Source organism: Lissotriton vulgaris, chromosome 11 (genome assembly GCF_964263255.1).
Source record: "Lissotriton vulgaris chromosome 11, aLisVul1.2, whole genome shotgun sequence".
Classification (NCBI taxonomy): Eukaryota; Metazoa; Chordata; class Amphibia; order Caudata; family Salamandridae; genus Lissotriton; species Lissotriton vulgaris.
In genome coordinates, this window is record NC_141699.1 from 375,897,183 (window position 1) to 375,912,697 (window position 15,515).

Genomic DNA, 15,515 nt, shown 5'->3' on the forward strand with positions numbered 1-15,515 from the left:
CGGAATAAGGAGCTTGTAAGAGCCCCATCTTTGACTACCAAACTGACATCAAGAAATTCAAGTTGTGTTTGACTCATTTGACTAGTGAATTGCAAGTTGAGACAGTTGTTATTAATTATTGTCTCAAACTCCTTAGCTTGATCAAGTGTGCCGTTCCAGATGCAGAAAATGTCATCTATGGTTCCTCAAGGTTCCTCCAATGAGCCCAGTGCGACGATCTCGCCAGAAGGAACAAAACAGGTCCAAAATTGCGAGCGCGGTATATTAACTCGCCCGTGCATACAATTGTGCCCTCACATCATTAGCCTCTGTCCTGCTCGTTCCTTCACATCGGCGTGGTCGATGGCGGACTTCGTCACTGCTGAGCACCTCTATCAGCAGAGCAGCTGCTTCTCTTACCCCAGTGCCTACACCACAATCAACGAACAAACACACTTTCTCCATACTTCCACATCCAAGACGGGTGAACAGAGAACCACGAACCACTGGAAATCTTTGGCATTATGGTTCTTTTTTTATTTGCTTCTCAGAACGTCACATTTCGGGCAACACCTGCCCTTGATCTTGTTACATATATATATATATATTGGTAGCGGTAGCGTCAACCTGAGCAGCACATGCGTTCATGCGCTGAATGGCAGTCAGCCGAAAGGAGTGGAAAGTGTGGAAGGAACCATTCAGTCCCCCTGCCTAGAACTGAGGCAAGCATGAAGGAATTAGCGCGAGGTGCTCGCCCTGCCGCTGCGAGGATGACTGACTCGCCGAAGTGAAAGGCAGGCACCCCACACTGGAGCCTCTCGCAGCTTGCCTGAATTTGTCTGGGATTGCGGAGCAGGACATTGCATTGTAGCAGTGAAGTGGTGGATTCGTTTGAAGAGGAGAAAAGTGCAGGACTCTGAGACTGGAAGAGGGCTGCCTGCCGACAAAGATTCGGCCATAACAGAGCCTACACCCAGGGTCAGGACTACACCCCCCAGGGTGCACCTGTGCTCACACACCTGCACAGACTCAGGGGGAGGCGTGGACATTGCGCATATAAGCGCAGCCTCTACCCCTGTGAAGTGGGTTCCTTTCCGCTGTTCGTTTGAAAAGGAGAAGAGCGCAGGACTCTGAGACTGTCAGAGGGCTGCCTGCCGCCAAAGATTCGGCCATAACAGCGCCTACACCCGGGGTCAGGACTACACCCCCCAGGGTGCACCTGTGCCCACACACCTGCACAGACTCAGGGGGAGGCGTGGACATCGCGCACATAAGCCACCCCCCATACTCCGTACCGCGGGATGCGGCACAGGTCGAAGCCGGGACGAAACCCGGGACCAAGGGTGGGCCTGGTTGTGCCTGTTCGTGACCTGGAGGGACTAGACTGGCTACCCTCTTTGTTACTCGGTATTTCCAATGTGTATTGGCTAAATGACACAATAATTCCGTACTGCTGGATAATACTACGTACTTATGGTTAGAAAGGTCTGATGAGCGTATTGTAATATATTGAGTCACTGAGCGGGGTATCTCTACTATTTATATAATTGAAGGGGTATAGTATTTACTTAGTTTACCTTCACCCTCTGGTTATAACATGGGAAAATCTAACCCTTTAATTTCCCGCCCGCAGACTCGGCAAAAAACTTTACCTACCGCCCAAGTATCCAGCGCAACAGCTATTGATAAAATGTTGCAAAAGGCAATTGGAGCAGTGTCATCGGCAATAGAGAATACCGAGCGACGCCTCACAATTACTCCCGCAATTTCAGAAGCCATAATGTTACAAGGGTCTACAGTTGTGCCATCTACGGATATTTCTGGCACATTGCATGACCCATTTATTAATGAAATCCATGTTCCCAGCCCATACAACACGTTACCCTTAGCCCCTGCCTACCTTCTACCCAAGACCCGAAACCTACCAAAAGGCCCTAGAAGCACCATCCCAGACTCAAGAAATCTAAAAATGCGAAGATAATTCCAACAGAGGAACCTGAACAACAAGAGGGCCCGTCGGTTGCCTCGGCACCCACAAATCAAACCCTACTACCTCCCCTTTGGGCCTCCCATCTTTTAATTGACATGCAAACTCACCTAGAACAATTTATTAAGATCCAGTTTAAGTCTGTAATGAGCCGGATTGACAGGGTAGTCTCTTTGTCGAACAACAGCCTTGAGGGTGGTAGTAATCCTCTTCCCCCAATAGGAATAACGTTGATGAAACTGATCTAGATAGCATCCCTCGATCTGCCTCTGGACCCCCTACTAGTAATGGCTCGCACGCAGTAAATCCTGTACCTGAGAAGGCCCAGGGGAACCCTAACTTAACTGATTTAAGAATGAGTCAGATAGTTCCTACCACCCCAAACGAGGCTATTTCTACAAAGCCTCGATATACCTCCCTAGGAAGGCATCCCCAAGGTAATAAATCGAGGCAATTAGGACGGACAGAGGTACATCGAGTTAGTAATTTACAATCGGAACTTTCTGAATCTCGACACCCACTACCATTCTTGCACCTGCCCCCTGCAGCTTCACCCTACGTAGTCGTTCTTGCGGGGGTAACTCCCCTATCCTCAGATCGGGGTAAAACTTTTTCTGAGCTCAAGAATAAGATTGTTCATTGGCTCAGCAGGAACAGACCATTAACTGGACACGGGAAAGGAGAAATTTTGTTTACCTGTAGAGTCAGGTGGTTGGGACTGAAAAACAAGGACATTGACAGGGATTGCATGGTCATACATTTTAGAGATAGGGGGGTGGACAACCATATACTCAAGTGGGACAATTTTGATTTGCATGGCTTAATCCACACCCTCCCTCTAGCCTACTTCTACCCCTTAGATTCAACATCTAGAATCAATACCATAAATCAATATCCTTTTGGAGCACAGGGAAAAGACTTTATCCTCCCCATAGGAAACCGATTCAACCCCTTGAATGCTGTAGACTGACTATCTCCACTACTCACCCCCGAGATCGATCTAACCACATCTGGACAAGGTACTTCTTGGGAGACGAAGGGGATAAATAGGCGGTTCTCCTTTATTAGGAATAGTGGCCAAGCTGGGAGGAAGGCAATGACGCCATCACGTCCCGTACCCCGATCCCCGTACTCACCGATTAAAATCAAATCGAGATAGCGAGTCCAAACCCTGTGAGGGGCTCCTTTCCTGCTCCCACCACTCCACAAGAGGAGATTCCAAGCTCACTTCATGGAATCTAGCTGGGATTACCTTAAAACTGGACCACCCGGAGTGGGGGAATTAATAGACCAATACGACCTTTGTCTATTCCAAGAAACTTGGGCCCTGACCGCCCCCCATAGTGTGGGTTTCGCAATCTTTTTTACTACTGCTCTTCGGGGGATTAGGGGGAGACTTTACAGGGGGACTTTGCATTTGGGTGGCTACTCACCTGGGTTGCACAGTGAAAGTGTTAGATACCCATTCCTCTGATATCCTTTCTATCCTTCTCAGCTTCCCAGATGGCCTAAAGGTGGCAGTGGTCAATGTTTATCTTCGTTCTTCACCTCCAACAGAGGCCTCTACAACATTAAACCAGCTAGAAGAACTCTTCTTATCACTCCCAGCCTCGAATCATAAAATCATAGGCGTTGACTTTAACTGCCACTTTGAACCCCTAGGAGGCACTACTTCTGTTACCAGGAGGAGGATTCAGCTTGGTCCATTCCTGATTGCTCCACGTATCCAACAAAGGGTTGGACCTCGTTTGTTCTACAACTAAATAGATTAACTATCTCATACTCCCTAAGAGCCTGCAACTGAAGATTTCCCACAGATACTTCTGACAAGGTAACATTTAATAGACCAGGAAAAAGTACCACTATTGACTATATAATGGTCAACCTCGAACTGTGGTCATACATTAGGGCCTTTGCAGTCATCTCGAGAGTAGATAGTGATCACAATCTTCTATCTTTAGATCTAAAGTACCCACACGGTTTTATCCAAAATCACCGACGTAAGGAGGGATCCCACCACCAAAATGTAATCGCCACTGGTGGAGGTAGACAATTAGATGGGGGAACTTTGTGCAATCACCTGACAAGGTTGCTGAAATGTACCAGCAAGTTGCAAACACTTTACAGAAAGCTTCCACTTTTCCTGTGGAAAAGCTTGAAACTAACCATTTAAATGTATTACACAATATCCATTCCGATTTCATTGACAAATTGGCTACTTTTTTCTATTCTACTGCTATTAATAAGGCTCGGTCACCCCGCCAAAATAAAAGGGTCACTAAATTGTGCAGACAGGCGAAATCCGCTCTCTTACGGGGGGTTAAGATTGGTTCCAGTGAAACAATCAGATTAGCAAGGTCTTATTATAAGAACATTATTGCGAAGTCTAAGCTAGAATGGGAGGAAGATAGATGGGCTGATATAAAAACAGCACTTGACAATCGCGATTATATGGCCTTCTGGAATCTGGTAAAAACTGGCAGGGCTGATGGCTCTTCTGCCATAGCCCCTAATGTAAGCGAAGAGGCCTGGACCTTGCATTTTAAAAAACTCTATTCTCAAACTAACAGCTTATCTTCCGAGGCCTCTTTCTGCTCCTCTGAAGAGTTATCAGAGTGCAAAGTTCTCGAACATACAGACTCGGTTGTCCCACTCTGTTCAATGACAGAAGTCTTAGTGGCCCTAAGGAACTTACCCCCAGGAAAAGCGCCGAACCTGGACAGTATTCCGGACGACCTGTTCCTCAGCGAGCAGAAGGTATGGGCCCCGTATATTTGGGTGTTGTTTAGTTCTATTTTCCAGGGCAAGGAGGTGCCGCACACCTAGTTAGGAGCAGAAATCATTCCCATTTTCAAAAAGGGCTCCCCCCTTGATCCGGTGAACTATCGCCTGATTAGCTTAATTGACATCTTACAAAAACTGTTTGCCCGAATACTACTCTCAAGGCTACGGCTATGGCTAGAGGAACACGAGATTCTCACCCCCTTACAGGCGGGGTTTCGGGCTAAGGTTTCCACCACAGACCAACTATTCAGATTACAACTAATCCACTGGAAAGTGGTGATCAAGGGGGGAGGTAGCTTGTACTTGATCTTCGTAGATCTCCGATCTGCATTTGACCTCATACATAGAGACAAGCTCTGGGCCATATTGCAAAAAATGGGCATTCCACCTTATCTCTGCCATATGCTACAACGCCTGCATCAAGGCAATTATGCAAGGGTGCGCCGTGGGAAAAAGGGGGAGCTTTTGGCACCCTTTAAAGTTGAAAAGGGGGTAAGGCAGTGGTGTGTTTTGGCCCCCACACTTTTCTCCCTATTCCTTAACGGCCTGGTTGACCATCTTCAGGGAACAAAGGATTTAGATTCTCCTCGTTTGGCAGACCGCATTGTACCAGCTCCAATGTTCTCTGATAATATCTTACTTCTTTCTAAATCATCAATGGGTATCCAGCGAACATTGGAAGCATTTTGCAATTTCTGCTCAATAAGGAACCTGGAGATTAATCTTTCCAAAACCAAATATATGGTTTATCACGCCAGATGAGCAAACTGTTCCCATCCTCATATGAACGGTCTGACCCTGGAAAGAACCTTCACATTTGATTATCTGGGGATTACCCTGAATGATCGGATGGATTGGCGGTCCCATGTGGCTAAAGCAAACTTAAAACTTGCACAGGTTTCAGGGGGCATTTTGAAGGAACATAATGATTGCCCTCAAAAAATTCTAGGCCCTCCATTAGAAATATACAAGGCCCAAGCAAGGGGAGGTGCGCTGTATGGAGTTGAGCTCTGGGGACATGTCAATGCAACCTCTTTGGTTGTGACAGAGAATAGTTTTCTCAGACGTCTTTTACGTCTTCCCCAGAGCACCCCCTGCTGCCATTACGTTTAGATGTGGGCTTGCCCCCAATTAGGGACATAATTGCTAATCTCCCCCTATTTTATTGGAGACGTCTCTGGAACACCCCCGAGCTTATTAACTTCAGTGAGGAATTGAAGGATTTCCTATCTACTCTGGTGCAGGGAAGATCCCCTGGCTAATGCATATTAAACATCTTTGCTACGCAATGGTAAGGGCTGATCTATGGCTTACACCAGAACAGACATGCCGCTGTATCTCCAAAAAATCTCTTGCACTTATACTTAAGGAATACCATCTGGCTAATTTACTACAGAATAGCGCTATAGGGGTGTTAAGCTCCAGATTTCTGGAGGTCAAGTCCGCATATCATTTTGAACAATTCTTGGACCGGATTCAGCCCCCTCTAGCAAAGAAACTTTATGTGCAATTCCGACATGGAACACTACAAATAAGGCAGCTTACGAATAAGTGGGCAGGTGCAAATTTTCCACCCAAGGGCTGCCCAGGTTGTAACGCTAGTGTAGAATCTGACTTACACGTTCTACTATTCTGTCCTTTATATGCCAAAGCAAGAGCCAAATGGATTATTCAACTTTGTAAAAATCTAGGCCTTAGGAATTACCAGGAAGTGTATCGTATTTTAAAATATGATTCCTCCCCTTTATTGGCATTCGTAACCTCTAGGTGTTTATTTTCCATGTGGTGCCATAGAAGTGTTTAGCTCAAGGCACTAGAAACTGTTTCTAGCGCCTAGGTGGCTCCTATCTCTTACTAACGAAGAAGGGGGGTGGCAAGTGGCCAGAATTGAGAGATCAGACCACTATCCTAGCATCTAAAGTCCCATTTTCAGTAACAGAACTGCTTTGTGATTATTAACTTTTACCTAGATTTTTAAAATCAATTTTAAGGCATTTTATCGGAAATCTTTCTAGTTTTAACCTCAGAGTTATTATGCTAAAACGTATATTATATATCCTTGTATGCTGTGGATCAGTCTAATGTTGTTTTATCTTTGTACTGCTTTTATGGCCTACGGCCGATAATAAAGTATGATGACTGACTGATATATATATGAGGAGGCCTGCCTGCAGATTTTTTGACAAGAGTTTAGGAAACAGCCAGGGTTTGCCGGAGTATTAACCATTGCACATCGAGAGCAGAAAACTGACATCTTGAAAACGAACAGGTACAAACATTTTTTGGAAGAAAGAAACGCACAAGGTTAATGTGTTTGTGAAATCATCTGAACTTAACTTTGCCCTCTAGCCCTACGCAGAAGTTATTCCACACGAGGCATCTAATGGTATTGGTTTCGTCAGTATATTAAATTATGTAAAGAAGTACTCTGGACTTGGGGGGAGAATGCAGTGATTTCGAGTCACAGGTGCAATGTATTATGGACATTGGAGTTCTGAGAAATTCGAAAATGAGGACATGGACTTTTCTGACACAAAACTATGAGAAAGAGGGCAATAGCAGGACATTATTAAGAGTATTGATTGTTATTTTTGGCAAGTCATGTCCTAGAAAAGAAGAGAGACACTGGATTGCACATTTTGAATGCTAGTGTAATTCACAAAATGAAATAAGCACCCGCACTTTTGTCCTGGCCCTCGAATTTGCATTTGATTAGGGTCTGTTGGGACTGAAAAGCGTTATCCAGGCTATTATGCTACTGGTGTACCAGCTTTAATAAAGAGGTTTGAAATTAATCTCGTGTGGAGGGCTTGACTATATATATATATATATATATATATATATATATATATATATATATATATATATATATACAAAAAAGAAGGAGAGAACTCTGGGTAGTTCTCAAGTTTAGGTGGAAAGCAGCCCCTGTTAGAGCACTCTCAACAGAAGCGACACTCTAGATCTGCTCACCTCAAATGTCTGTTTTTCTATCAAAGTTTTTAAGCATAGGATTAGCACAGTGCTATCCAAGCCGATATATATACATATATATCCATATATAAATATATATATATATATAAAGCGATCCTTCACTTGACTTTTGAATGAAGAACACTAAGACACCCAAATATGCCACAGAAATACGATTTAATGGAGGAGCCATTAAATCGTACTTCTGTTGCATGCTTGGGTGTCTGAGTGTTCTTCATTCAAAAGTGAATGATTACTTTGCAATATTTGGGAGACCTTCTCAGACGGTCGCGTGTTAGCCTGGTTGAAACTGGGCATTTAGGTTTCATATATCACCAGTAGGTAGTTATAGTTAGTACATAGTTTCCACAGGAAAAGCTTTTTTTGTCTTGCCTATATCTTTGGTGCCTGTGGATGATTCTTCACAAAATGTTCCCAAAAGGGTGCCCCGGTGATTCGTATTGCGTATGGGAAGTTTACGATTAATCCATCAAGCGGGAGCTGAGAAAAGGGGGGGGGCAAAACAAGTATGTTTGCCATGTTATCTGCCACAGTATTTTAGCCACGACTACAGCCCGAACCGTTGGACGGAATTACACCAAATTTAGCAGAAAGGTAGCTCTTGGTCCAGAAGGATCCCTGTTTGTTATTTGGTGTAAATCCATTCAGTATTGTTTGAGATATTAAAGGGAATGTAATGTGTTTATATAGGGGTGCGGATCCTCCGAGGATCCAACAATCCCTGTGCTGAAAAGTGTTGGCAGCCATCTTGGTACTCGGCTTCAGCCAAGTCCCCCCAACAAAGCCTGGGGGGTTTCCTGAGGAGTCCCTGCCTGGGAAAAAAAGCATTTTTTTTTTCCGGCAGAGGTAGCAGCACTCAATCCATGGCTCCCACTGAAGAAAAAAAAGCATGGGCTCCCGTGCTTCTGTAATGTTTAGCCGCCAGGTAGGCCAGGTCCCAGTTACATGTAGAATCATAAAACGGAGTCGGGCGCACAGGCCCCTTCTCCTAGAGCTTGTGAAAGAACCGGGATCCGCCACCTCCCTGAGTCACTGCCTTTTGACACTGCTGATTTGTGCATCATTACTACTGATGCCAGTAATCAAGAGCAGGGGCTGTGTTTAAGCAAAATATGAGTAATGGTACTGAGGAGATTGTGGTGTGTGCGTCAAGAGCCTTGTTGAATGCAGAACTCACAATTCCATGATTGAGAAGGATGCCCTTGGTATATAGTGGGGAGTTTAATACTTTAGGAATTTTATGTTGGGAAATTAATTTGTGTTGCGTACATACCATAAACCATTGGTAGATGTATTCCTAACTAGTTGTGGGGGTAGAGTGATGCCTTGTATTCCCAAGTGTCAATATCGATTACAGGAAATCCGGTACATGTTGCAGTATGTTGTGGGAGTACGCAATTTTGCTGCGAATTGCTTATTGAGTTTGCCTTTGGTAGACCAATGTGATGAGGAAGATCACAGTGTGGATGAGGTAGAGTTTGTGTGTTCTTACTATGCTGAGTAGTACAGTGTAGTAGGATGAGTGGAGAGAAGCGGTTAAGAGCGATACAGTAATGCATGAAGTCATGAAATATTTAACTGGACAATGGCATCCGTCTAAGTACATGCATGCTAGTGTCATTCCCTTTTGGAGAGTTTTAGGAGAGTTATCCATTATGAATGGATTGTTGCACAGATGTGAATTTCTTGTGGTTCCTTTTAGTCTGCGGAATAAGGTGTTAAGCCTTCCCCATGAAGGTCATGTTGGCATACATGCCATGAAGCAGAGATTAAGGGTGGATTTTTGGTGGCCACAGGTGGGGAAAGACGTTGAACAGTCTGCGAGAGAACGACACACGTGCATTTTGAGTGACAAAATGCAGATAACTGTTCCTGGTCCTGCTACGTCTTTTGAATGTCCTAATTTACCATGGAGCAAATTGTGTTTGACATCTCTGGGCCGTTGGGTGTGCTAGGTGTTAGTTCCAAGTATACTTTAATTCTAGTGGTCTACATGTCTATTTGGCTCGAAGTAAAATTTGTTAAGAAAGTGAATGCTACTGTAGTTAAGGAATTCTTCCAGGATGTGTTAGTGAGGGAAGGTTATCCAGAGCAATCGGTGACTGATAATGAAACCCAGTTTGTACCAAGGGAGATGTTTGAGTTTGGGGAATTTGCAGGTGTTAAGCAAATCAGAGCCTCTCTAGAACACCCCCACAGTAATGGATTGGTTGAAAGGTTTAATCACCCCATCAAGTGTCAGTTACAGTTGGCAGTGGTAAATGGCCTGAAGTTGAAAGCGAACATCCAGTGGGCTGTCAGAAGTACTCCTGACATTAGCACAGGAGTGTCACCCTTTTCATTGTTAAGAGGAAAGGTGGCGGGTTTATGGTTAAATGAATAATGGATGGGTAGAAAAGTGATGGATGTCGCTAAAGTTGAACAAGTAATGGATGTGAGAGGTGTGAGGCACAGGAAGTATTATACTGTGGGAAAATCGACAGAGAACTTCTGGTTAAGGTTGGACACTGGATGAGAATAAAAAAATCCTTGTTATGTGATGAAGGTTTCTTCAAGATTTTCTGCACTAGTTGAAGGTAAAGGAAGTTAAAGACCATGTAGTAGTGTTGGATGGTGGCAAATTCTGGGATACCAGCAAGTTAGTGATTGTTACAGATTGCAACTCTGGCTGTGTGTAGAAAAGTTAGAATGCAAAGGAAATGCCCACACGTCAGTAAGTGACAAGGGTATAATGACAAATTGGTGTGATCTAAGTCCTTATCAATCAAACTAAAAGATTATGTTATGTAAACAGATTATCGTTCGCTGTGATTTATTTGAAATATTTTATTTCCAGTGTATGAACCAATGTGGGTTCTAAGTCCTTATCAATCAAACTAAATTAATATGTTATGTAAATAGATTATCGTTCATTGCAATTTATCTGAAATTTTGTATTTCCAATGTTTGGGTGTTTTGGTATGAGGATCTTGTTTATATTTAATGTTCGTTTATTGTCATTTATCCTAAATCCTTGAATTCCCTTTGATCCCTGGATCTTAGTTCCAACTCTCACCCAATTCTTTTAGGTCTGGACATTCTTGTATTATGTTGTTGGGGTTTGCTTTTGTATTTTTTTGTTTTGAAGGAATGGTGTATGTTGGGTCTTGTGGGTGGTTGGAATGCATTGGATTTGGGAAATCTTGAAAGTGGGATAATTCTAAGTACGGCAGTTGCTTCCTGGGTCTTGGTGTTGACAGCTTTAATAAAGATGCTCTTCCACCTACCTGGTGTATTTGTCCTTTTCAGTCTTCTCTTAAGAACCACCTCTCATGCCTGCACTCTTCCATATTGTATTTAAATTATTTTTGTCCAGTTTCTCACCACAGTACTAACCTTATGTAAGTTTAGTCTCTGTAAATGTTTCTTAAACATGTATAGTAGATGCAAAGTTAGCCAGTTACACAAGCCATCGCTGTTTTGCTGCTCTGTAGTTGCTTTCTGACAATAAACAAGATGATTTGACTCTCCCAGACAAGAGAGCTCAGATTGTGGGGACAGTTGTTATGTTATGTTATAACGTTTTATTGAGCGCAAACAGCTGCCCCAGCAACGAGGCGTCCCGGCGCTAAACTATAACGAAACCTGAGGGGGGAGAAGGAAAGGAAGGGCAGTTGGCGCTCATAGCAGTTTTAATTTCTTTAGAGAGAATACGCTTTTTTATTTAATGAATGGTATGTTTTCATTCAGTTCCTTTATCACATAATCTTTCCTTACTTCTGTAAAATGCTGTTAAACATTTGCTCTTGCTCTTTTTGTAGGGAGGCGGTAATGCAGTAAAAGACAGCTGGAAAACCAAAGCAAAGGCTGTTTCTCATTCTCAGAGGGCTGGACTTCAGGTAACGTTCTCGGCCTTCATGATAGTTTCTCTTCTCTGGTTGTTGCGGTACACGTTACCATTCTCTGAAAATGAACATGCAGTGGCCTCAGTGTTTAATGTGTCAAACAAATAAGTATTAGGGCCCTTATCAGGAGGCCACTGCAGCTTGCACCACCAATTGCTCCTGCTTGTGCTGGCAATAGCAACTACTGACCATGATACGTTTACAAGGGTGACAATTTGGACTATTCCAGGCCGCCCAAACCTATAAGAATGCTTGGGAGCTGGTATTGGTCATTTTTAATGCATAAATAATTATTAAACAACTGCTGTCCTCATTTCATAATTAGACAGACAGCGCACTATGTGGTGCACTGTCATAAGTACTGATGCTGACAATTAAGTGTCGGTGCCAAGCCCCCGAAACCACTGGCTCAAATTAAGCACTGAGTGGCCTCCATTCACGTATCTGTTTCAGGCATCCATTGGTGGGACCTTCATCAAATGCCTGGTAAATTCATTCAGTCCTGCCAAGCTTCCCATGCCTATACGTAAATAATGGATCCAAAATTTTAAATCTGACATTTGCTGTCTTGTGTATCCCATCATAAAAACAGGACTATATTTCTCAAAACCCAAAGTAAAAAACCCAGACTTGGGCAGCTGGTCATCCATGGACCGTGGAAACTTGGCATCTATAAGCACACCAGACTTTGACAAGCCCCACAGAGTAATGCATTCTGCTGTCTAATGTAATCAGCGGCGGTCCCTCTATTAGGGCAGACAAACGTTGCCCTCCTGCTGCCCCCCCTGCTGCCATTGCCACAAAAAGTGAAAAATAAAATGATAATAAAAATAATTTATTACCATTTTATTTTTCCCTTTCCCCAGCCTGAGCCGTGTTTGCGGGCGGGCCAACTGCTCTTGCGTCGAGCAGCCTGACATGCGCAGTGTAAACCTTTCCACCCGGCTGGCTAAGACAGCCAGGTGGAGAGCAAGCAGAGGCCCCCCATGCCTCAGTGAGCGTGGCGTTAGTCCGCTCCAGCCAATCCTGGTGCTTATGTCATGCTGCCTGTGTAGCATGAGAGCAGCGCATTGATAGAAAGAGGGGAGATGGAGCCACTGACGAAAAGACGGAGGAGCTTCGAGCACCGAGGGCAGAAGCAGAGGTAAGTGAGTCTTTTAATATTTCATTTAATGTTATGGTTATGGGTGTCTTATATAGCGCTCGGCTACTCCAAGGAGTGTCCCGGCGCTTTCTAACCCACAGCAGACTACAGAGGGGAGGCAGAGAAAAAGAAGAAACAAACAGATCACTGTCCATAGAGCCACGTCTTAAGACCCTTTCTGAAGGCAAGCAAGTTCGAAATACAGCGAAGCGACAGAGGGAGGGTATTCCATAGCTGGGGAGCCAAGCGTTTGAAAGAGCGTCCCCCTACCCTTGCTTTCCTAACAGCAGGGACAAAGGCAAGACCAAGAGATTCCGATCTAAGGGATCTAGTTGGTTTATAGAAAGCAAGATGTTTCTGAATATATTCAGCTCCCACAGCATGGAGTGCCTTATGCGTCAGCGTAAGTGTTTTAAAAACAATACGCTTCCGAATAGGGAGCCAGTGTAGGGAATGTAGGAGATCCGAGGCTCTCGCTCGGCGAGGTAGGCCAAAAATCGCCCGTGCCGCCGAGTTTTGGACCACCTGAAGTTTTTGAAGTAAATAGTCAGGTAGGCCCAAATACAGAACATTGGAGTAGTCCAGCCTAGAACAGATGAGAGCCTGGACCGTAGTCTTCCTATGCGCCAGCGGGAGCAGGGGGAGGAACCTGCGTAACATTTTAAGGAGACCATAGCAAGTGCCAGTCAGACCAAGGATCTGGGATTTGAGCGATAGGCTGTTGTCAATTTTGACCCCCAAGTTCTTAGCAACCAGAGAGGAGGACGCGGGAGGGGACATGTTCACAGGCCACCAATCCTGCCAGCTCGGGTCAGCCTAACAACCGAAGAAAAGCACCTCTGATTTATCTGGGTTGCACTTGAGGCTATTTCGCTGAAACCATTCGAAAACAGCCCCAAGACACCCACGGATGCTCTCTTCGTCGAACTCAGCCCCCTTACCACAAGTGAAAAGGAGCTGGGTGCTATCGGCGTATGACACGATCTGAGCCCCAAAAGACTCAGCCAGCACCGCCAAAGGGGTCATAAAGATATTAAAGAGAGTCGGGCTCAGCACCGAACCCTGAGGGACTCCGACCTCCAAAGGCGCCACTTCGGCTGAGTATGGTTGGGCCCAGACCATCTGTCGGCGACCAATAAGATCTAAACCAGCTCAACACCGTCCCTCTCAGACCGATCTCATGAAGTCTGCTGAGGAGACCCTCATGAGGGACGGTGTCGAAGGCCGCCGACAGGTCTAACATTACCAACATGGCCCTTCCTCCTGCGTCCAGCACTTCCTTAATGGCCTCATTGACCTCCAAAAGTGCCGTCTCGGTGCTTAGGTTGGATCGAAAGCCCGACTGGGTGGGGTGCAGCAAGCTATGGGTTTCAATGAAAGTGGAGAGCACAGTATGGACATGCTTTTCCACTATCTTTGCAAGAGCAGGCAGGAGGGAGATCGGCCTATAATTGGCATGTATCTCAGGGTCAAGGCCAGACTGTTTAAGAAGTGGGACAACCATTGCTTGTTTCCAAACCATAGGGACCACACCGCTAGTCAATGACAAATTCAAGATAGGATTAATCAGTGGGTTCAAAACCTCTGCTGCCCTAGCCAGAGAACTAGCAGGGCAGGGGTCAGAGGGTGAACCTGACTTGAGTTTAACCAGGAGGTCCTGAGAGACAGAGTCAGAGAGAAAAGGAAATTCAGAGAGAAAGGGTCCAGGTCCAGCTGTCGAATTCGGCTGGTCCCTCGGGATGGTAACAGCGCTAGGGCCCAAAAGGGAGAAAGAGTCTTGAATCTGCTTAATTTTCGTGGTGAAAAAGCTAGCTAACGAGATCACCCATGGCTCAGAAAACTCATGATGCGATGCATTAGCCTTAGGGTTTATAAACTCCTTCACAATAGTGAAGATTTCCCTGCAGGAACTTGAAGCCGTCTCAATTCTTGCAGAGAAATAGTTCTTTTTTTCGGCCGAAATGTCTGCATGATAGACCTTGATAGTAGCCCTATAAGCAGCTTTGGCCCCAGGATCGTACTGCTGGCGCCAGAGCCTCTCAGCTACCTTGCAGTTGCGCCGGGACAGACACTGTGAAAAACTCGCAGTCACTTCAGCCTCAACTCCATAGCTCTTAATCATGCCCTGTTATAAACATTGCTTAAAGCGGACCACGTTTGAGAGCTTTGGCGTTAAGCCGTTTTTTTCAGTTCCCACACACTGTCAGCAGTAGTGTAATCTTGTCGAACAGACACTTTACATGAACACCATCAGCAGTGCAAGCTACACTCATACATAGAGCAGTTGGAGAACATATCCCCTCACCAATGAAAGCTTCCTTCCCTGTACACTGATCACTGAATACTTTCTGCACACCCACAATAGATAACAGTGCTGCTTCCCTCACACACACACACACACACAAAACAGTTACAACACAGATAATAGCAGTGTAAGCTTTCCTAACATACACACAGGAAGTATGGCACAGACAGTGGTGCATGTCACCTTCAGGCACAGAGCCTCTCTAGAACACCCCCACAGTAATGGATTGGTTGAAAGGTTTAATCACCCCATCAAGTGTCAGTTACAGTTGGCAGTGGTAAATGGCCTGAAGTGGAAAGTGAACATCCAGTGGGCTGTCAGAAGTACTCCTGACATTAGCACAGGAGTGTCACCCTTTTCATTGTTAAGAGGAAAGGTGGCGAGGTTATGGTTAAATGAATAATGGATGGGTAGAAAAGTGATGGATGTCGCTAAAGT

General features: G+C 44.9%; 1 protein-coding gene across 2 annotated transcripts in view; it reads left to right on the plus strand.

Annotated features, from left to right (window-relative positions):
* The window catches only part of LOC147679802 (histone H2A.V-like), a 171,541-nt gene that overhangs the window by 128,120 nt on the left and 27,906 nt on the right, over positions 1-15,515 (plus strand). For both annotated transcript variants that reach the window (XM_086944754.1, XM_086944755.1), the window contains one exon: positions 11,545-11,622. In XM_086944754.1, coding sequence (XP_086800880.1) covers positions 11,545-11,622 — 78 coding nt within the window. The remainder of the gene's footprint in view (positions 1-11,544; positions 11,623-15,515) is intronic.